The sequence below is a fragment of the Neoarius graeffei genome, chromosome 5 (genome assembly GCF_027579695.1).
Source record: "Neoarius graeffei isolate fNeoGra1 chromosome 5, fNeoGra1.pri, whole genome shotgun sequence".
NCBI lineage: Eukaryota > Metazoa > Chordata > Actinopteri > Siluriformes > Ariidae > Neoarius > Neoarius graeffei.
In genome coordinates, this window is record NC_083573.1 from 60,093,845 (window position 1) to 60,118,332 (window position 24,488).

At 43.0% G+C, this 24,488-nt stretch overlaps 1 protein-coding gene across 7 annotated transcripts in view; it reads right to left on the reverse strand.

The window, feature by feature from the left end:
* inpp5b (inositol polyphosphate-5-phosphatase B) overlaps positions 1 to 24,488 on the reverse strand; it is a 67,615-nt gene that overhangs the window by 24,236 nt on the left and 18,891 nt on the right. For 6 of the 7 annotated variants that reach the window (XM_060922166.1, XM_060922169.1, XM_060922170.1 and 3 more), the window contains 2 exons: positions 13,308 to 13,389; positions 432 to 602 (listed from right to left, as the gene is read on the reverse strand). In XM_060922166.1, the coding sequence (XP_060778149.1) occupies positions 432 to 602; positions 13,308 to 13,389 (253 nt within the window). Of the gene's footprint in view, positions 1 to 431; positions 603 to 13,307; positions 13,390 to 18,775; positions 18,913 to 24,488 lie in introns of those variants that run through there. The other variant, XM_060922172.1, reaches the window with a different exon arrangement.

Here is a 24,488-nt window from a genome sequence, read left to right on the forward strand (position 1 = left end):
CAGACAAAGCTAAATTATGTACATTTATTTTACGCTAACACTTAGAAAGTTCTATCAAGAATATTGGTCGTGTGACATCTGAAAACATAGGAGCAGATCTTACAACTGGGAAATGGAAGAACTCCAAGCTGAATTTGTATATATACAAATTTACAAAAAGGGGCGGTACTGAAATATCATAAGCCCTAATACTGTATGCCTGGAGGTTTGAGCAAACATATTCAACTCTCAGAAATCAAGAGTCTCATCATCGCTACTATTAAAACAGCTGTAAAAACTATTTATAAGCACAATCTCCTTGTGACCTCTTCTTTGATTCTGTATTTTCAATTGAAGGTTGTCTGCCTTAAACAGAAAATTGTGAAATAATGTCATTCAGAAAAGAAAACAATGCCATGTGTCATGTTTAGTCAAGCAGATCAAGCCCTTACTTGAAGTTTTCAATGGAAGTGTAAGTTTCCTCTTTCTTAAGAAGCTCACACTTGACGAGGTTGTCACGTAGGCCAAACTGGGGCATGGTGAGCATCTGGGCTTTGTTGGATACAGTGTGTTGAGATGAGCGAATCAGCTCATTCCTTATTTCCACTTTCTCTTTCCCCTGGCTGTTGCAAAGTTCAAAAATATGCTTTCATCAGTAACAGCTAAAAATAACAGGCCCTGAACTATATTTAGAAATGCACAGTGCCATTTATTTATCTACCAGACACTTTTACCAGAAGTGACCTAGAATTGAGACAAAACACACAGTTTGAAAATTTCACTGCTGGGAGGCCTGGTGCAACTCTTCAAGCGGAGTAGGTGTATCGGACCAGGAAAATGAGTAAATTGTGCTGGACTCTGCTTCTCGAGACTGGAATTGGACTATAGTATGTTTCCATTATTTGACCAAAAATGAAAAACAAAGCACAAGATAGATGTGTGTGTGAGAGAGAGAGAGATGCAACTTAGCTCACTGAAGTGTCCTATTCAATTTAGGAAAAATATCCTTGCAGTTTCACCGCAAGTTGTCCTAGTGGTTAGCATGTCTGCCTCTCGATTGGGAGATTGCGAGTTCTACTCGCAGTCGGGTTGTACCAAAGACCATCATAAAAATGGTACCTACTGCCGTCTGGCAAGGCATGCTGCAATACAGATGCAAGTAGGGAGTCAAACTCTTGCGGTTATCAGAGGACTAGCCTCCCACTGTAACCTTAGCTGTATTGAGGTATTTCACTCACGTGACCAAGTCATGTGATGCTGCCATTTTGGACGGCACGGCTCGAATCAGTTTGAATGCGAGGAAGGCGACAAACGAAAAACATAAAAGAAAAAGGAGCGAGATGCAGAAAACACCTTCACTATCCAGCGACGTAGGGCATTTACAGGGCGAGCAGAGGGAGAGGTATTTGCAAAAATTGAGGTTAGCAGGCTTAGAGAACGACGTTTACCTGCTTCCACCAGGATTGCTCACTGACGTACGGAAGTACACGAAGCCCTCGTCTTTACCTGACTTCGGCCCACATGATCTCTATACCTATGTCGTTAAAAACCCATCGCCATACACAGGTATTGATCTGAAAGCGTATACGAGTTTGGATGCCTACAAATATTTTGGGTCAGGCTGGGTAACATGCCTACATCAGCGGGTCGTCCCTGGAGCCGGTGGTCGCCATCTGATTACAGCTAAGGTTTGTTCACATTTTCATTTACTTTCTGTCCTCAGGATAAACAAAATGTTATTAAATGGCATTGAAATAACTTCTTAGTCTGTTGAGACATGGCCCGTTATAAATTTGCTGTTACCAGGCAATGACTAAGAACTGTATTATTAGGGTCGGTGTAGTTGTAGCAGTGTATTGGCAACTAGCTGTTAGCACTAGCTAATGTCAACAACATCATAGCTAGTATGTTACTGTAGCAATGTTTATGTTCAGTCATTTGGATGACTGTTAAAACCTTTCAGTCTCAAGTTTTTCCTTTACTGGATTTACTAGTTTACTGAGCTAGCGCGCTCGGCGGCCGAGCCGGGAGCCATCGCGCGCTCGCCGGCCGAGCCGGGAGCCATCGCGCCCTCTCCGGCCGAGCCGGGAGCCATCGCGCCCTCTCCGGCCGAGCCGGGAGCCATCGCGCGCTCGGCGGCCGAGCCGGGAGCCATCGCGCGCTCTCCGGCCGAGCCGGGAGCCATCGCGCGCTCTCCGGCCGAGCCGGGAGCCATCGCGCGCTCTCCGGCCGAGCCGGGAGCCATCGCGCCCTCGGCGGCCGAGCCGGGAGCCATCGCGCGCTCTCCGGCCGAGCCGGGAGCCATCGCGCGCTCTCCGGCCGAGCCGGGAGCCATCGCGCGCTCTCCGGCCGAGCCGGGAGCCATCGCGCGCTCGGCGGCCGAGCCGGGAGCCATCGCGCGCTCTCCGGCCGAGCCGGGAGCCATCGCGCGCTCTCCGGCCGAGCCGGGAGCCATCGCGCGCTCTCCGGCCGAGCCGGGAGCCATCGCGCGCTCGGCGGCCGAGCCGGGAGCCATCGCGCGCTCGGCGGCCGAGCCGGGAGCCATCGCGCGCTCTCCAGCCGAGCCGGGAGCCATCGCGCGCTCGGCGGCCGAGCCGGGAGCCATCGCGCGCTCGCCGGCCGAGCCGGGAGCCATCGCGCCCTCTCCGGCCGAGCCGGGAGCCATCGCGCCCTCTCCGGCCGAGCCGGGAGCCATCGCGCCCTCTCCGGCCGAGCCGGGAGCCATCGCGCCCTCTCCGGCCGAGCCGGGAGCCATCGCGCGCTCGGCGGCCGAGCCGGGAGCCATCGCGCGCTCTCCGGCCGAGCCGGGAGCCATCGCGCGCTCGGCGGCCGAGCCGGGAGCCATCGCGCCCTCGGCGGCCGAGCCGGGAGCCATGGCGCGCTCGCTCAGTAAACTAGTAAATCCAGTAAAGGAAAAACTTGAGACTGAAAGGTTTTAACAGTCATCCAAATGACTGAACGTAAATATTGCTACAGTAACATACTAGCTACTGTTGTTGACATTAACTAGCTTGCCGTCCAAAATGGTGGACACCGGGGCGTCACGTGACCCTGTGACGTCAGGTGAAATACCTCAATAGGCGAGAGGCTGAGGGCTATAGAAACGGAGACAGGTGCCGCCCAATGTGCCCAATTGCATGGAGTGGGAAGGACTTTAGACTTAGTTTCACACAGTAAAATTGCATACGGTTGTAGAATAAGTGCAAAAACACTGAGATGCCAAAGTTTCACTTTTATTAATCCAGTTTGTAAAGGCCAGAGAAATCATCTTAGGAATAGTACATTTACTGCATCATTTTTAATATCTTCTTTTGATAACATTAAACTTTTTTTTTTTTTACATCTGAATTAAAATTTGCTGCTCCACTGAACAGGGCAGTTAGTCACGGCTCCGCCATAACCATGGACCCAAGACTATTCATATTCTGGCCGAGTGTATATTGGCTTCCCATCATATAACTCTCTCTGTGGAAGTAAGATGAGTTTCTCTCTGTATGTAATCAGGTAGTGACCAGTGACAGACATGTACAATAACGTGTTACTCAAAATAAACACGCAAAAAAAAAAAAAGAAGATACTGAAAACATAGCCAGGCATATCTCATTTATTGTTAAAATGTGTGATGCTGTTTTTTTCTCATTTAGAATTTACTAAGAACAGTGAGCTTGTTTTCCTCAAATTAGAATATCTTACATTACAAAGAAGAAACAAAGATAAGAAGTGATAACTAAAGACTAGCTTTTGTAATAAAAAAAATCTAAAAAAAAAAAAAAAAATCAAACTGCAGTTTAAAACAGTACTGTTGAATGTTATACAGGTGTCTTCCAAAAAAATAAGGACTTCTGAAAAGTAAGAAAGAAACTCAGACAGACATACACTTTTATTTAGAAAATACTAGAGCCAAAGGTCAAGCAGACGTCAAAGCTTCTTGTTCAGTATGGTTCACACCAATTGAAAGTCAATGGGCTAATTCAGGGTTTCCTGTCTTGCTGCTTACCGCAAAAGCGTGCACACAGCATTGTATGTCAACTACAAAATGGGTGTTCTAGAGAATGATGAACACAATGTGCAATGTGAAAATCATTTTCTAAAAGCTCTTAGTCAGGGCAAATCACTAATAACTAGGCATGACATGATGCCTCACTGCAAAATGCTGATGTCCATCTTGGGAATGTGTGATTCACATTGTGCATTGTTTGAGCAGCAAAGGTCCCAATCTGCACAACCCATAAAATATATAGATAGCATTCTGACCGATAGCTTCAGACTGCAACTACTGACATGCACTATAAGTTATATGGTTACACAATCATGTTAACAGTTAAAAATAGCTTTTTTTTTTTGCTAGCTTTCTCCAGCCCTGTGCCACTGTGATCTACAGTGCTGGAGAACGAGGCCATTTGAGGCTGATTTTGAAGCACTATTTCCAGTTAAAACTTGTTTCTTAAAAATGTATTTATTTATTTATTTTTAAGATATGGTGACCCTATAATACATTTTGCTGACAATATTAAACTTCCATTTGCAGCAATTTCTGATTTATTTAGTTTTATGCAGAGAAAATGCACAATGTTTTGCATTATTTTTGATTCAGAAATAAAAAAAAATATATTCTTTTCAGACATAATTTTTCTTCATTCAAATTTTGTTTGAAATATTCTGCAAATCAAATTTATTCACGAGGCCAGTATCATGAAATGTGTCAAACTGTGACCACAGTGTATTGTTACACCCCTACTAACAACCCTGTCAGTGTAAGACAAATCTAAAATTAATTATAAATGTAAACACTGGAGAGGCATCACATTTCAGCAGTAAAACTCTGCTATACAATCAGACTACACACATGGCCTTTAGCCTGCAGGGACTTCAATCACAAATGCTCAGCAAACACAAACACTGGAATTAGGGTTGGGCAATATGATGACGTGTTATCTTGGTATGCTTATGGGTGGAGTAGCACTCCCTGTAGTAATGGGTTCAGCTTAAAACTCACCCAGCTGAAGTTTAGCAACCCATGGTTTATGAACCCCTGCGCAGTTTGCGCAAAGTCATACATTTCCCAGACCAGTCTTATTCTGAAATGCATTGCCTGGCCAAAAAAAAAAAAAAAATCAACATTTGGATTTAAATAGCTTTGTATTTTTATTTTCTCTTTTGTTTTTTTGTGTTTGTGTAGTTTGATGTTTGTTTTTGTTTGAGTATTTGTCCGCCGGTTGTGGTGTAGCTCCGGACCCAGTTTTGGGCGTCAGTTCCCTCCAGGCCTTGGTTCGCTGTGGGTGATGCCTGTGCTCCTAGTTATGGACTGCTGTGAGCTTGTTGCTCATTTTAACATCGTGGTTGTCCAGGGCTCTGTGCAGCAGTGCTTAAGAGCTTGGCGTGATGTTCCGAGCGATGTTGCTCGGTGGTGTTGCAGCGGCTGTGTAGGCGGTTTGGGACATACCAGCGCTCGGCGTGGCGGTGCGTCTTTGTTCGCTTTGTGGATCCATGGCATGGTTTTCCAGGCGGCTATGCTGGAGGTGTGGGACTTGTTTTCGTGCGCCTTTTGGTGGGACTGTGGCTGCTACACCATTGGAATGACATCCTGACCTTTACTTGGTGGACTTTTTTTTTCCGTATAACTGTAAAGCGACCTTGGGTTTTGAGAAAGTTGCTATATAGTTGCTACATGAGGCTGTGGGGGCTTTAAGCGGCTCTTTTAGTAGTAGACTGCTACATCCATGGTGTAAGAAGGAGAGATACGGCAGGTCATTCATACCTGCTGCTGTCAGACTGTATAACACCCACAACTTGTAATGTAGCACCAATAACCTGTTTGTCGTTATATTTGCACTACTTCACCACTACTACCTCTGCCATCTCTCATCGATGCAATTATTACGTGCAATAATATAGGCCTTAAACTATATATATATATATATATATATATATATATATATGACATGACACACACACACACACACATATATACGCAGAGTCTACCTGTAATGTGCAATTTTTCCGAGCCTCTCAATAAGGCAATATTTCTATACTTTTTCATGGTAGATAATGCAAATAACCCTCTGTATTTAATCTTTCGTTTGTCTAATTTTTTATTTCAGTTTTATTTATCTGTATGACATTTTCTTGCTACTGTAACATGTGAATTTCTCCAATGTGGGATGAATAAAGTGAATCTAATCTAATCTAATCTAATCTGAACTTCTCATCTCATCTCATTATCTCTAGCCGCTTTATCCTGTTCTACAGGGTCACAGGTAAGCTGGAGCCTATCCCAGCTGACTACAGGCGAAAGGCGGGGTACACCCTGGACAAGTCGCCAGGTCATCACAGGGCTGACACATAGACACAGACAACCATTCACACTCACATTCACACCTACGGTCAATTTAGAGTCACCAGTTAACCTAACCTGCATGTCTTTGGACTGTGGGGGAAACCGGAGCACCCGGAGGAAACCCACGCGGACACAGGGAGAACATGCAAACTCCGCACAGAAAGGCCCTCGACGGCCACGGGGCTCGAACCTGGACCTTCTTGTTGTGAGGCGACAGCGCTAACCACTACACCACCATGCCACCCCTAAATTGAACTTATTATTATTAAAATAAGTAAATACTTAAAGGAGATACATAGAACCATAGCCTCACTTTCGTTTATAAATGCCTTGAGACCTCAAGAATGGCACAGGAATAGTTTTAAGCGTCAACAATAAATCTAATATAGTCATTTTTACTATTAAAGTGATTCATATAGGTAGCGGTCTGAGTGAATGACCTTGACGTCTGTAACGTCACAGCAGGAAGTCTATCGGTCTCATCGCCATTTCTGCTATACTAAAACACAGAGCTGACTGCAACTCTGATCCTCCATCTTGAGCTAATTTATTGCCATGCCACGTAGATGTGTCGCTGGCCAGTGCAGCAACAAGACAGAAGGTGGTTTTACATTGCATTCATGGCCCAAGAATGTTCAAACTGCAAAGATTTGGACACGTTTTGTGAGAAGTTGATGGGCACATTGGGTGCTGTAGGGGGCTGCCATGCCGTAGACATAGTCCCCACAATTCCCTGCTCCACTTTATGGTCCATCTTCTCCCCTTCCACTGTTACAGCGTTGAACACAACAATTCCTGTATTCGATGCCATGTTCTATCTCTGCCCATTCTTCTGACTCCCTGTAATGGTATTGGATACAGAGATGATACCGGATACCAAATACGGTGACATCACGACTGTGCTTTAAAACCAGTGGCGGAATCGAAATTCTTTCTCTCTGGCGGTGGATCCCCACACGTGAAAGCGACGTCGTTGCATCTGTGCTAAAGAGGAACAAAGAATGAGCTATTGATACCGGACCTTTAGCCAAAGTTCGATGTATTTGATCTTCGCATAGTTGTAATAATAACTGAACCGGTTAGTTACTGCAGCCCACGCAGTATTTTAAAAGAGAAGAGGCGACTGGATCCCTTTCCCCTTTTGCAACATCGACGAACTACAAGCAAGACTCATTCCAGATCATCGGACAACCGACGGGATACCGAAGATCTTCAGCTGACGAGCTGTAAAAGCAAAAGGAACAGAACTGTTTTCTCCCTGGACCTGCACTCCGTGCTGTCTTCGGATAACAGACACTTTCAGTCGTCAAGCAAGAGCGATCTCAAGTAAGGCAATTGTTAGTCTTAGCTGTGGCTAGTTTATGCGAAGAGTGTTGTTTATTTGAATTCATTCATGGTTTAAATGTACGCATTTTGATTCACATGAAAGCCAGTCTTAGACCGCGTGTTTGATTTGCTTTGTTTACTATTCATATTAGTTAGATCATGCTCTCTCTCTCTCTCTCTTTTTTTTTTTAACTCCCTCCGTCGCACCACACCCCTCAAACATTGGGATTTCAGGAGTAGCTAAGGGTTGAGTAGAAGTTTGGGTTTAAGGCCTAGCACAAAGGCTCGTGCATTACATTCACATACCACACCTATCTCTCGCCCACGTGCGCCACCTCGTTCCCTCACTCCCCTCCTCCTTGTTGTGCACCTGCGCACGCTCTCTCTCTCCCTAGCTCCTCCTCATCTCGTTAGTGCGCAGCTGCGCATACGCACGCCTACACTCATACACACGTGATTTGCCTCTCACATTTTAATATTCACTCGCCCCTACACTGTAACACTTGCATATAGCCCATTACTTCTGGTCACCATTAGTGCCTTGGTTATCATCATATTCACTGCTGGTTATTATTCTACTTACTACTGACTATTGCTTTTACACTACTGATTATTACTTGTATACATTGTATCACCATTTATATTGAATTATTCCTTGGCTGCTATTGTTGCTATATCTGATCAGTATTAGTTTGCTAATTTGTGTCAGCTATTTCAATAAATGGTAGCTTTGGAGTAAACTGTGTCCTGTCTATTGCTACAACATTCACTGAGTGCCAACCTCTGCCAAACAAGTATTCTAATTGCCTTCGCCCATTGGGCTGTTATATGAAATGTTATAGATCTAGACTAAACGTATTACATTAGAGCTACAATACTCACTAAAATTATAGCAGCATCACCAGTAAGTTATTCCACTGATTTTAATAGTTTAGCTATAAACTATTAGACACTTGAATTAATGATTAATGAATTTATGACACTGATCCCTTTTTACATGAGACTGATTCGATAAGCCTGTTGCACCTACAGTGCCTATGAAGTGGTCTCTCTTCTGCTCTGCACATTTTACTGAAGAACTGTACGAGACCTCTGATCTGTTGGGGAACATTGGCTATAAGCCCGTATTGAAAGAGGGTGCAGTACCAACAATTAAATAAAACTACAAGAAAAAGAAAGTTTTTTAATTAATCAATTAATTAATTAATTAATTAATTAATTAATTAATCAATCAATCAATCAATCTTATTTATTTATTTATTTTAAAAAAGGAAAGTAAGTTCAGTTGCACCAGTTCTCCTGGAGTGTGAGCTGAGGGTTGTTGGTAAAACCTGGGATGAAACAGGACGTTACATATTATCGCTCGGGCAGTGACCTCCCCGCAGTTGTTGCTAAAACCGGTGACATTCCGTCCTGTCCTGGGCTTTAGTAATTGCCTGAGATGCGCAGTAATGGCGGAGTACTCAGTATGGAGAAAATGGAGAATGAGTGGACCAGCCGTCTGATTTCTGCACTGGATACTGCTTCCATCTCGCCCTTATGTAGAAGAAGCGAATGAACGGAAAACTGAACGAACAACTGAAAGTCAGATTGTTTCAAAACAATCGGCCACAAGATTGGCCTTCAAGAAGCGAGAACACAGACGGGTAAGCTCCGACTCTCATTTGGATATAAAACACGTTATTTATCTGCATTTAGATTAATATATGTAACTTGTATTGTGTATTTAAGTTACCGGTATAAGATTATTTAATTTACTTCAGAATGTGATTGTCTCAGTTCATCTGCTTATTTAATTAGCCTTTTATGATTTATCAGTGAAAATGCATGCATGTTGCATAAGTTATAACACCTATCCTGTTTTAATGAGAGTCAACCCACAACCAGTGAAGTCAAATCAGTCTTAGTTGAGCAAGTCGGTAACGGTATTTCTTACTTTCACCATAAATTTTTATTTATATGACTTTGGTCTATAGCTGTCAAAGGCCTCGGCCTTAAAACCGGTTACTGCTGTGATGTCACGCACTCATGGCTGGCTGGCTCAGCGGGGCAGCTCGAATGCCAACTTTGCGGTCGAGGTTAACTCTCAAAAATATATATTTTTATTCCCATTCATGCAGCATACAAGAGTCAAGGATGGAGATACTATTCACTCAGAAATGTATTTAAAAATACAGGTTCTACGTATTAAGAGCCTTTGATTGGATAAGTACTGCAGTGATTAACATGTTTCAGCTGGCAACAATTTTTTAAACCCTAACTGATGCAGTGAGTAGCTTCTCATTTCTTAAACAAACATGTTGGAAGATACAGCACATAGTTATGGAAAAGCTGTTACTGTGTTTCAAAAGAGTCAAATTACTGTGGTGCATCAAGCAAAGAAAACAACTAAGGAGATTGCTGAAATGACTGGAATTGGGTTAAGAACTGACCAACCCATTATTAAAACCTAGAACGATGGTGAGGAACTGTCAACTTTGCGGAAGAAATGCGGTCAGGAGAAAAAAAAAATCTTGAATGACTGTGATTGGAGATCACAAACACTTGAAGTCAAATCATTAAAAACCAACAGTAGAACTCACAGCTATATTTAATCATGAAAGTAAGAGCATTTCCACACTCACGGTGTGATGAGAACTCAAGGGATTGGGACTAAACAGCTGTGTGGCCATAAGAACACCACTTGTTAGTGAGGCTGATTGGAAGAAAAGGCTTGAATTTGCTATGGAGCATAAAGATTGGACTCTGGATCAATGAAAAAAGGTCATATGGTCTGATGAGTCCAGATTTACTCTATTTCAGAGCAATGGGTGCATCAGGATAAAAAGGGAAGTACATGAAACAATGCACCCATCATGCACAGCGACCACTGTACAAGCCTCTGGAGGCAGTGTTATAATCTGGGATTGCTTCAATTGGCCAAGTCGAGGCTCAGCAATGTTATGGGGCAATAAAATGAAGTCAGCTGACAACCTGAATGTACTGAATGACCAGGTTATCACATCAATGGATTTTTTTTCTTCCATGATGGCATGGGCCTAAAATTAGGGTTCAAATTGTGAAAAGTGGTTCAGGAAGCATGAGGAATCATTTTACACATGAATTGGCCATCAGATAGTCCTGGCCTTAACCACATTGTAAGTCTTTGGGATATGCTGGAGACTTTATGGAGTGGTTCGACTCTCCTGTCATTACAGGCATTGTCATCAAAACAAGATCTCTTAGAAAAATTAATGTAACTCTGGATGGAAATAAACGTTGTGATGTTGTATAAGGTTGCTGAAACAATGCCACAGAAAATGTGCAGCCAGAATCAAAGCTAAAGGCGGGCCAAGAATTTTTTTTTTGGCCAAGCAGTGTACTATGTCACAGTAGTCCAAAAAGTAGCTTTATTTTTAGATCATGTATATGTAATGTTTCTATGAGTATCTGAATTTCAACATGGACTGCCCACAATGTAACAGTATTTTAAGATTTTGATCTACTTTGTGGCAATTAAGTATTCTGAATAACTGACATTGTGGTTTATTACACAGTTTGTTGAATACTCAAGTCTGATTGGTTGATTGGATTCTGAAGGTGATGAATAAGCTTTTTTTGTATCATAACAGTTTTGGCTGCAAGGCAAATCACAGGCTTATAGTAATGTACTTGTTCTAATACATTACCTTTCTACAGTTTTCTGTAAGGACACATTTACTGAAGGAGTCTCCAGTGTCAGAGCTTTCTGCTATAGGAGAGTCTTCAGGAAAGAGCACTTTCTTGTTTATTTGTGAAATGATAAGCTTTTTTTGTCTCATTAATGTCTGGTGAGAGAATGATTATTTATCGCTGTTATAAAAGTGGAAACTTGTCTGTGGACATTAAACAACACTCAATAACTATAATTAGATAAAAGTACAATGTGTCACTCTTTAATTAATAGAAAATTCATCACTGGCACATTGATATGGTATAACAAGAATAAAACACTTTGGGAGGGACAAAGATGTTAAAAATAATCAACTTTGCTTTGGGTCACATCACACCACCAGGTCACTGATTATTTTCTTAGCAGCACATTTTTCCTTATCAAACACATACATACAGGGCCGTAACCAGGATTTTTCAAATACCGAGGTCAAACACTGCGATACATCTTATTTGCCAAAAAAAAAAAAAAAGTCCTAATATGGTGACTTTTCATACATTTTGGAAACGAGTCAAAATCACAAGCCCAACAAGATGAACATGTAGGTGAACATGTTTATTTTAACAATTTCAAAACTGCACGATCACAAAAGTATTTTGTGTGTGTGCGTGAGTGAGTGAGTGTTTGAGTGAGTGATGGAGTGTGAGAGAGAGAGAGAGAGAGAGAGAGAGAGAGAGAGAGAGAGAGAGTGTGAGTGAGTGAGAATGAGAGTGTGAGTGAGTGAGTTGGTGTGAGTGAGAATGAGTGAGTGAGAGTGACAACGCAATCTAGCCGAGCCTGAATGGACTTCAATTGCTTTTTAAAAAAAATATATGCCCTTTTCAATAGCAAAATACTAGACGGTTATTGGACAAAACCGACTAAAATGCTCCATTCGGAGACTGAGCCTCACTGGAGATGGGAGTCAATAAGAGGGGCGGGACAAGACTTCCCGAGAGGAGGCTCATCTCCAGCTGGTGATTGGAGGAGGAGCTGTGAACGCGGCTGGGCTGTTCATGATTGACAGAAAGCAGTCAGAGGTGGTGCATCATGTTGTAAATAAAATGTGAACATAATAAGTTTGCTACCCGTTTTCATTTCCGTTCGAAAATACAACCAATGATCAAAACAATAGTGTCTTGGGTTCACGTTAGCCTATAGTCTGGTAAGTTAGCAAAATAGCTCAAGTCTCGTCAGTACCCAATAACTTCATAAACAACAGGTCACGACTGCCCAGCCTTTTCTGATCTGAAACGCACCAAATCAAATCGAGACGAGAGAGAATAAAAGAGTTTGTGCCGCCTGGAAAACGAAAATCCTATCTAGCTAAGTGGCTTCGACTGTTGTTGCTTGAAATGCTAATTAAAATTGCACAGTTAATGATCATAAGCACATAACTGTCAGTGACTGGCAAAATTAACTCGCCTTCTTCCCTCTTTCTTTTTCTCTCACTTGTTGACTTTCCAAAGCTGAGTTTGGTTTGTTTTAGTGTAGTAGACTTCTTCATCTTATGTCAATTTTCAGATTCCACGACTAATTGACAAACTGACTGGCTGCGGAGTCGGACCTTGATGAGAACACTTCTCAACTCTTGTATATCCCGTGGTGCTTAGCTGGCTATCGTGAGGCTGCCTAATATGAAATGTTTCCAATGTCGGATATTTCAGCTTCGTTTAAAAATGATTATGTGGACTTTATTTTTAGACAAACAAATGAGAACAGGGGGATGCAAGCTGAATTTAGAATTTTCCACCGATCAAAGTCAGAACGATTTTCATCATATATTAATTTCACATTTCTGAGTGAAAAAAAAAATACCGTGGGAAAAAAATGCCGAGGACATGACCTCGGTGTCCTCAATGGTAGTTATGGCCCTGCATACATAGTGTTATGGCTGGTCTGTGCCTGTACAAGAACTTCTTAACTAGCCATAGATATTTGCACGAAACACACAATTGCACTTGTAGTTAGAACTCATTATTTCAATGTGCCCACCTCTCATGGAGACCCTCTCCTCCGATCGTCTCAGTGCTGGGACCGGCGTGTTTGTTCTCTCTCTGAGGTGTGTGGGATCTGTCTATTGGAAGCACAGGGAATTATCACTGATTAGACACAATATTCAGTCTAACTGGGAAGCACATCAGTCCAGCAGTGTCTAAAGCAGGGGTTCGCGCAAAATTTTGCAGCCACAAGCTCCTTTAGATATTCAAAAGTAACAATAATTATAATAAAATCATGCCCCCCTCAGTAAACACTGACTATACAAACTATTCAAATATTAGGCTTTCTTCAAATGTGTACAGTAATATTCCAGCTTTTTATTGGAGCCAAGCTGTCATTATTTATAGGCCTACATTTATATATTTTTTGTTATTATTAAAGTTAGCATGAAACCAATTTCATTTAAGTGATGAGTCAAATAAACTACTTACTGAATTATGAATACAATTTGTTCATAGACCCTCCTGGCCAACTATTCAAATATTAGGCTTTCTTCAAATGTGTACAGTAATATTCCAGCTATTTACTGGAGCCAAGCTGTCATTATTTATAGGCCTACATGTTTTTTTTAAATTATTATTAAAAAGTTAGCATGAAGTCAATTTAATTTAAGTGATGAGTCAAATAGACTACTTACTGAATAATAAATACAATTTGTTCATGGACCCTCCTGGCTATGCTTCATTAATCTCTGAACAAAACCTACTGCACTAGTTACATACTTTAAAGTGCATATTCTGGACCAATTTCGTTTTTTTTTTTATATGAAAGTATGTCCCTTTACACACTCATCCAGAAGGGTAATTTTGCACAAGGCCATCTGTCGACAGCAGAAAAAAATAAAAGCGCGTCTGGAAAAATCCCAAGAGAGTCTGGAGCCAGATTCGTGACGTCACCTGCGGAAGCGCCAGCAGGCTGCACGAGCTTTGCACGGTTTCAGTGCACAGCCTGTGTAGACTAAAGGCCTCTGCATGCTCGTGCGACAAGGGTTTCGCAGATAGCTTTTCGCAGACAGTTGTAATTTATTGTTGAGCGGGGATAATAGGCGTGCGCGATGTTATTCACCGGCACAACGCAAGGGGGCGCGAAGTCGCTAGGAGTAGTTGGTGGGTGTGGTTAGTGGAGTGTTTATCCTCCGGTTACTTATAATGACTAGAACTTTTTTTTTTATAATGACTAGAACTGGAGTCGTATAGATGTCCGTACTTCCTCAATCAACCGCTCTTCATGCTGCTCCATCTTCGCTCGTGTTTTTAAAAATGCCGGTCATGAAAACAAACCAAACCGGGAAAGTAGGGAAGCGGAAGTGCATGTACAGCGGATGTAGAGTGGACCAATCAGAGCCCTCTTGTCTGCGGCGCTGTCTGCGGTGGTCACAATTTTTGGGAGGTGCGCGCAGAGCGTCTGCGAAGGTGGGGGGGCTACGCAGACACTGTCTGCGGCGCCGTCTGCGAGGACTGGGTTGTCAGCATAAATTGGCCTTAAGCGCTCCCATTTCTCTCTCATTGTCCGGTCTTTTGGAAAACGATGAGTACTAATCCCATCATGATTGGTGTTGCTACACCCTCCTACGATACATCTGTTAACCATTTTAATAATTACATGATAACGTTGAAGAAATTTGCAGAAAACCACCAGGTCGTTTTCTCATAAACAAACCAGCGCTGACGTAGGATTCAGAGGGAGGCATCCCGCACGCAACGTCACGAAAATCAATGTTTGCCAGGAAATCCAAATGCCAAGTTTTTTCAGAGGCGGACCAATTCGCCTCAAATTGCTTGATTTCAACTGAATTTTTCTGGTATTGCACAAGGTAAAAAAAATATTGCACAAAATGCAAAATGTGACAGATATTTGACCAAAGTTTAGTGTAAAATAGGAGAATTACATTGATCTTGGGCCTGAATTTACCTGTGATATGCACTTTAAGAACTACTGGTCTACATCACACAGCCAGTAGTAACCATAAAACTGGGATGGCATAATCATATTGTTAATTCATGAAGTGCAACAAATTCCACTTTTAAAATGTAGCTTAATAGCATTCACTTCAATAATGTTACACTACAGTCTGAATTTTTTGTTGCATGACTTCCTCTGGATTCTCAGCAGCTTTACTAGCTTCACTTTGGAGGAAGGTGGTAATCTTCAGCCTTGACATCTTTGGGGCTGAGGGTTTATCCTTTTACCACCCCTAGCTATTGCAGTAAGCACGTTGCCTATGACACTGCCAATCACAGACTGCTCTTACTAAAACTGGTTAAAATGGTCCGGAACTCCAGCATCGTTAGGGTAATCAAGTCATTACTTGGAAACCAACGGTTCTTCGTTGAGATGGATGGGAAAAGGAGCCGTTGGCGCTCACAGACAAATGGTCTCCCTCAAGGTTCGGTGCTTGCACCAACCCTGTTTAACATCTACACTAACGATCTTCCCCATTTCAAAAATATTCGACAGTTTATATACGCTGATGACCTAGGACTCGCCACCCAACACAAGTCGTTCGATGTCATTGAGCAAAGACTTACGACTGCCCTAAATAGTCTTTCTATGAAACCAACTAAGGCTACGTTTACATTAGACCGTATCTGTCTCGTTTTCTTCGCGGATGCACTGTCCGTTTACATTAAACCGCCTGGAAATGCCGGGAAACAGGAATCCGCCAGGGTCCACGTATTCAATCCAGATCGTGTCAGCTCCGGTGCTGTGTAAACATTCAGAATACGCGGATACACTGTGCTGAGCTCTAGCTGGCGTCTCATTGGACAACGTCACTGTGACATCCACCTTCCTGATTCGCTGGCGTTGGTCATGTGACACGACTGCTGAAAAACGGCGCGGACTTCCGCCTTGTATCACCTTTCATTAAAGAGTATAAAAGTATGAAAATACTGCAAATACTGATGCAAATACTGCCCATTGTGTAGTTATGATTGTCTTTAGGCTTGCCATCCTTCCACTTGCAAGTGGTAAGTGATATGCGCTGGGATCACACACACAGCGGCTCAGTCCCGAATCACAGCTTGTTCACTTCACTCGCGTGCTCTGTGAGCTGCGCAAGGCCGGAGTGCGCACCCTCCAGAGGGCACTCGCTGTTCAGGGCGGAGTGATTTGGAGCGCAGGATGCCTGCGGAGCCGAGCGTATCCGTGTACTGGTATTGCTGTGTGCACGCAAATCGTGTATTGGTGTTGCTGTGTGCACACTAATCATTTTAAAAACGTTAATCTGATGATCCGCTGATACGGTCTAATGTAAACATGGGCTATGAAACCAACTTCTTAAATGCAAACCCTGGCAAGACTCAAGTCTGCGCCTTCCATCTGAACAACCATCAAGCCCAACGACAGATGAATATCGCTTGGAATGGTAAGAAACTGGTCAATGACAAATTCCCGGTTTACCTTGGAGTAACCTTAGACAGAACTCTATCTTACAGAGAGCATGTAAGAAAACTCAAGAAGAAGATCGCTTCTAGAAACAATCTCCTCAATAACCTAACAACTCTCAACTGGGGAGCTGACACCAACACCTTGCGATCTACTGCTCTGGCGTCATGCTACTCTACAGCAGAATACTGCTCTCCAGTATGGGAAAGGTCATGCAATGCTGGAAAAGTGGATGCTGAACTTAATACCTCTTGCCGTATCATAACAGGAGTGCTGAAACCTACACCCCTATCAGCACTATACCGGCTAGCAGGTATTGCACCACCTTCCATCTGACAAGAAGCTCACTCCAGAACCCAGAAGTTTTTACAAGAGCAAGACCCAAGACATCCTCTACACCATTACCAAGATATAAGAAGACGACTCAAGTCCAGAAAGAGCTTCATGGTTGTACAGAATCTAAACCCTAAGGACTCTGCTAAATACCGACTAGACCGTTGGAAAGCTTCCGACACTCTACCACCAAATGAAGCTCTTCAGAGTCCTTACCTCATGGTACTCACCTGCCCAGAAGGGAATAGGTTGCCCTGAACAGAGCCAGGAGCGGAGTAGGTAGAACTAAAGACAACCTACTGAAATGGGGACGGGTGAACTCAGCCGAGTGTCGATGTGGTCATCCTAACCAAACTATGGGACACATTCTCCGTGAGTGCAAACTGGATCCAAATGTCACCAATCAAGACCTTTATGAAGCTAACCAAGAAGCCCTGAACTGGCTGCAGCACTGGCATGACAAGACATGATGATGATGGAGGAAGGTGGGAGAACCCAAAACAAGGATCTCCAATACAAAACTGCTGAACATGTAACATTACTACTTACTCAGAGGCAAAATAACATCAACATGTACGTCGATTACAATCAGCTGACATGCAAAATATAGTGGTGAGACCTACTGGAATTCCAGCAGCAAAGGAAATAAAGGACATGGCATGAGTATTACAGAGAATCACCTACAAGGCAAAGTTCACCACTAGTTACACTACACACACTGTTCTAGCCCTCAGTTCGAGGGCATGTTACATGATATATGTGAGAAGTCAAACCAGTGCACAGAGGTGTTATTTACAGCAAAAATTTTCATGTACACTACCGTTCAAAAGTTTGGGGTCACTTTGAAATGTCCTTATTTTTGAAAGAAAAGCACTGTTCTTTTCAATGAAGATCACTTTAAACTAATCAGAAATCCACTCTATACAGTGCTAATGTGGTAAATGACTATTCTAGCTGCAAATGTGTGGTTTTTGGTGCAATATCTCCATAGGTGTATAGAGGCCCATTTCCAGCAACTCTCACTCCAGTGTTCTAATGGTACAATGTGTTTGCTCATTGCCTCAGAAGGCTAATGGATGATTAGAAAACCCTTGTACAATCATGTTAGCACAGCTGAAAACAGTTGAGCTCTTTAGAGAAGCTATAAAACTGACCTTCCTTTGAGCAGATTGAGTTTCTGGAGCATCGCATTTGTGGGGTCGATTAAATGCTCAAAATGGCCAGAAAAATGTCTTGACTATATTTTCTATTCATTTTACAACTTATGGTGGTAAATAAAAGTGTGACTTTTCATGGAAAACGCAAAATTGTCTGGGTGACCCCAAACTTTTGAACGGTAGTGTACTTGTTCTGCAGACAAGACGTGCTAGCATAAAATGCATAAACGCTGGGTTTATGCTAATGCCCTTAATGTTACTGGCTCACTAATTAGGTCTGAAATCAGTGTGATTAGCTCTGTAGATAATACGCTAACACTAAACAGGCTCGAACTAGCTATATTCTCAACAGTAACTTAGTTTTAACATTTAGCATCGTTCGCTGTGAATCAGCATTGTATACGAGAAGCTAGTTAGCGGGGTAACGAACTAAATTAATGCTGAAGTAAATGAATCGATACGCTGGCTACGATCACCGCCTGAAAACAAAACAAAAACATGTAAACAGACCTGGACTCACTAACGTCCCAATGGTCTTAAGGTTTATAAGTTCGTTATTACGCAACATTAAGCCCATTTCCTCACCAACGTATCCGGCAGAATCAGACATTTCCTTATATTCCCACTGGCATTCTGTAGAGGGTAAAACCACAACACACTCCCTGCTTCAGCCATAGAACAGCTGAAGCCTCAGTCAGCCAGTATGCAGTGTGAACATCAGAAACCGGAGGCATGAGTGAGCAGAAAGCGCATTCAGACGAAAGCAGTCGACCAGCAGAGCAACTGATTTCCCTGCCACATTATAACCAGGCTGTAAACAGAAGCCTGGGTTTTACACTCTGCGATCGGATTACAACCGTATTTTACGGTTATTTATCACACTGTAGGCGGCACGGTGGTGTAGTGGTTAGCGTTGTCGCCTCACAGCAAGAAGGTCCGGGTTCGAGCCCTGTGGCCAGCGAGGGCCTTTCTGTGTGGAGTTTGCATGTTCTCCCCGTGTCTGCGTGGGTTTCCTCCGGGTGTTCCGGTTTCCCCCACAGTCCAAAGACATGCAGGTTAGGTTAACTGGTGACTCTAAATTGACCGTAGGTGTGAATGTGAGTGTGAATGGTTGTCTGTGTCTATGTGTCAGCCCTGTGATGACCTGGCGACTTGTCCAGGGTGTACCCCGCCTTTCGCCCGTAGTCAGCTGGGATAGGCTCCAGCTTGCCTGCGACCCTGTAGAACAGGATGAAGCGGCTAGAGATAGATGAGATGAGATCACACTGTACGAGATAATAAAAAAATCTTCTGAGCTGTAGAACAAACTGTGTGATACCAAGTGATTAAACAATGAATTCATCTGAAGATAGGCTTGTGATGAAAGACCATCACTACATTCGACATTCATTCTTCAGAGTTTGAAGTAATCAGGATTATTTTTCTGTCCATTTGCATGTTTCCTTTAGGGGAGCGGGTTGAAGCCTGCTGACAAAAAAGTTCCGTAGCTTCATCTCGCTTGCATTCACAGAAAATGATAATAATATATAGGCCCTGTGATGACCTGGCGACTTGTCCAGGGTGCCTTTCGCCCGTAGTCAGCTGGGATAGGCTCCAGCTTGCCTGCGACCCTGTAGAACAGGATAAAGCGGCTAGAGATAATGAGATGAGATGAGATAATATATAGGTTAGCACTGGGGCGGCACGGTGGTGTAGTGGTTAGCACTGTCGCCTCACAGCAAGAAGGTCCGGGTTCGAGCCCCGTGGCCGGCGAGGGCCTTTCTGTGCAGAGTTTGCATGTTCTCCCTGTGTCCGCGTGGGTTTCCTCCAGGTGCTCCGGTTTCCCCCACAGTCCAAAGGCATTTAGGTTAACTGGTGACTCTAAATTGACCGTAGGTGTGAATGGTTGTCTGTCTATATGTGTCAGCCCTGTGATGACCTGGTGACTTGTCCAGGGTGTACCCCGCCTTTCGCCCATAGTCAGCTGGGATAGGCTCCAGCTTGCCTGCGACCCTGTAGAGCATTATAAAGCGACTAGAGATAATGAGATGAGTTGAGGTTAGCACTGTCGCCTCACAGCAAGAGGGTCCTGGGTTCAAGCCCAGCAGCCAACGAGGGCCCCATGTGGACAGTTGGGGGTCGCGCCTGGAGGACACTCTGGACTCTTGCAGTGGTGCTTTTGTGGCTAGGGACTGCAGTTGACTTGCTGACTTTGGGACTATGGTTGTCGTGAACGGTTTTGCGCTCAGGTTTCCGTCGGTGGGGGGTTTATAGCATCACCGAAGCTGACTTTACGTTAGGACTGTTAATGTTATAGTCATGTTGTCTGTTGTTGCCCGAATGGGGATGGGTTCCCTTTTGAGTCTGGTTCCTCTCAAGGTTTCTTCCTCATGTTGTCTGAGGGAGTTTTTCCTTGCCACTGTCGCCACAGGCGTGCTCATTGGGGATAGATTAGGGATAAAATTAGCTCATATTTTAAGTCGTCCAAATTCTGTAAAGCTGCTTTGTGACAATGTTTATTGTTAAAAGCGCTATACAAATAAACTTGACTTTCTGTGTGGAGTTTGCATGCTCTCCCCGTGGGTTTCCTCCGGGTGCTCTGGTTTCCCCCCACAGTCCAAATATATATATATATATATATATATATATATATACACACACACACAAAGCACAGATCTTTTGTTCACAGATATGTGATATCCATCAATCATCTGTAGCCACTTACTTATCCTGTCCTACAGGGTCACAGACAAGCTGGAGCCTATCCCACCCTGGACAAGTCGCCAGGTCATCACAGGGCTGACACATAGACACAGACAACCATTCACATTCACACCTACGGTCAATTTAGAGTCACCAGTTAACCTAACCTGCATGTCTTTGGACTGTGGGGGAAACTGGAGCACCCGGAGGAAACCCACGCGGACACGGGAGAACATGCAAACTCCGCACAGAAAGGTCCTCGTCGGCCGCTGGGCTTGAACCCAGAACCCTCTTGCTGTGAGGCGACAGCGCTAACCACTACACCACCGTGCCACCCGATATGTGATATTTTTCATCAAATATAAATAGTTAAAATTAAATAGTAAATTAATAAACTAAACATACAAATGCAGTGTTTGGGTGAAATATGTAAACTTCACCCCCTTTTGGCAAAAATGGCATTTCAGAGTTGTGTTCTCTGTATATTATTAGATGTTCCACATCTCTTATCGAAAGACTCGGCTGCCGATTATTCGTATTGGCTCGACTTTATCTGGCGCTTCTACCTCCCTCATGTAGCTACCATCAACAGATAACATCACTGTGGAGACAATCTTTGTGACAAATTTTTGTCATTCTTCTGTAGACTTGTAGCAATGTCCATAAAATTAATCATCCATAGTACATCACCCATATGAAATCTGTAATCGGTTCACAATATACTGAAACGTCCGTGACCAATCCATGAATTACTAGTATCCATGATGCATCTGTGTTAAAATCCATAACCACTCCATATTTTGTATCCTTTTTTTTTTATATTTCCATGAATCTGTAGCCTGTGACTTGTCCGTATTTTGTCAACCACCTGGGGCAAAATGTAACATTTTAAAAAATGATATTACACATGGGCAGCACGGTGGTGTAGTGGTTAGCGCTGTCGCCTCACAGCAAGAAGGTCCTGGGTTCGAGCCCCATGGCCGGCGAGGGCCTTTCTGTGCGGAGTTTGCATGTTCTCCCCGTGTCCGCGTGGGTTTCCTCCGGGTGCTCCGGTTTCCCCCACAGTCCAAAGACATGCAGGTTAGGTTAACTGGTGACTCTAAATTGACCATAGGTGTGAATGTGAGTGTGAATGGTTGTCTGTGTCTCTGTATCAGCCCTGTGATGACCTGGCGACTTGTCCAGGGTGTACCCCGCCTTTCGCCCATAGTCAGCTGGGATAGGCTCCAGCTTGCCTGCGACCCTGTAGAAGGATAAAGCGGCTAGAGATAATGAGATGAGATATTACACATGATTAAGCAGTGTGTACTCCATCCATTATCCTTAACTGTTTATCCTGTGCAGGGTCGTGGGTAAGCTGGAGCCTATCCCACCTGGCTATGGGTGAGAGGCGGGGTACACCCTGGACAACTCGCCAGGTCATCACAGGGCTGATACAGAGACAAACAGCCATTCACACTCACATTCACACCTACGATCAACGTAGAGCCACCAATTAGCCTAACCTGCATGTCTTTGGACTGTGGGGGAAACTGGAGCACCCGGAGGAAACAGACACAGGGAGAACATACAAACTCCACACAGAAAGGCTCCCATCGGCCATTGGGCTTGAATCCAGAACCTTCTTGCTCTGAAGTGACATTGCTAACCACTACACCACCATGCCGCCCAGCAGTGTATACTTCTGGTCTTATTACCACATTTATAAGCAATGGCTTGCAGAGAAGATTCAGAATGATTCGCTTGTGTTCTCAAGAATTCTGTGTCAAAGAGTGTTTTCATGGCTTATAAGTATTTTTTTTGCATCACAAGTTTATTTTGGTTACTGAGCTATGTGTGTAAATTACAGAATCCAATCTTATATTACATTCATCACCATCTTTGTACCTACAACATAGCACCGATTTATACATATGAGGAGAATCTATGCCGGTGGTATGGCATTACCACTTAAGCAGGGTGATGTATTGAACTCGTCGCTGTAGCCTGTGGGATGGGGTGGGGCAGGGATGTGGGTGGAGTGAGATGTAATGGTTCTTATATGGTAAGTTCATGACATTTCGCTCCACCCACCCTGCCTTATCCTGCAGGCTACATCATCTTTCCCCTTCCACTGGTTCAGCGTGTTGGGTGTCCAGGATTAAATGCTCCAACAAAAGCAGCAAGGACACACTCCATGTATTTATACTTGTACATGAGATGCACGTGTCCTCTAGGTGGTACTGTCGCATGAAACACACCAGAATTTACTTAGTCGTTGTGTGGTGTTGCAACTAACCTGCCTTTCATAAACAATGACAAGTGAATTCCCTCTCATATAAAATAAAAACAACAAAATATTTGAAACATTTTATTCACAAAATGGGATACCAAGAAAGAAAACTTGTGTGTGAAGATTTTGCAAGTTAACTCAATTTGACGATTATCTTTGTTTCAACTCAGAAAAAGTCTCAATTAGTCAAGACAACTAAGTACAGTAATTCAAGTCTAACCTTTGAAAACTTGCACAGATTAGTTCAAATTAAAACTCTTTTCAGAGCTCATTGAGTTGAAGAGATAAAGTACTGTAAGTGGACATAACTAAACAAGGCTGAAATGTTTTACAGTGTAAAGAATTGTACATTACAGGTGCTAGAAAGTTAGTTCAAGTGTTCTTTTGTAGCAGAGATGCATATTTTGCTTGTATAAAGCCTGACTATTCCAATTTAAATGTTTAATTTATTAAGCAAAAACCAAAATTCCCCACTCTCCAACTCTGTTTCTCTATTGCCACGACAGTACTTGTAGCTGTCTTGTGAGGCTGCATCATCCGATACTGTTCTACTGATGTCTTTTAGATAATGTCACTGCAGCAGTCACACTGAGATTTTAATAAAAAAATAAAATAAAATCTGGCACTGCTAGAACTTGGTTGTTGGCTGTCTTTGGTTGCAATGGCACTAAATCAGCCTTGGGAGAGTACAACATATTGTGTGATTTAAGACCGCTGACCTCAATTCACAACCGAAGAATTCTTTTACAATGTGATGGCAAAATATGATCAAAAAACATACAGTGTAAAGCCAGCGTAAACCAAACAGAAATGGCACTTATCTATTATACATTTGCAAAAAATAGTCTGTTATGTTCAAAATAATCATCCTGATCATTATTGATGCAAACCTGCCGATTTATATACATAGGCATCTTATAAACATTCATAATGTTAAACATACTACTGTACATACCACAGTTAGATCAGTTATCATCTACTATAACCTCCAAATACACACACACACACACACACACACACACACACACACGATAACAAATAATTACCTAAATAAAATTAGCTATTTTTCTTTAAATTTATATTTTTAAAATTAAATTAATTTTCATTTATTTCTTTATATTGTTAAAGGAATTTACTTGTACCAAGGTCACTCAGATCATGCTGATACCACAGATACCAAGTGGAAGCCATTGTTCATTCAGAGTAGAAAGACATAAGATACTACAATGTGGTATGCAGACATACTGGTCTGGTTTTGTATGGGAAGTTTGGCAAATGGTCAAAGAACGAGCACCGTCTTTCTTTAAAAAACAAACAAACAAACAAACAAACAAACAAACAAAA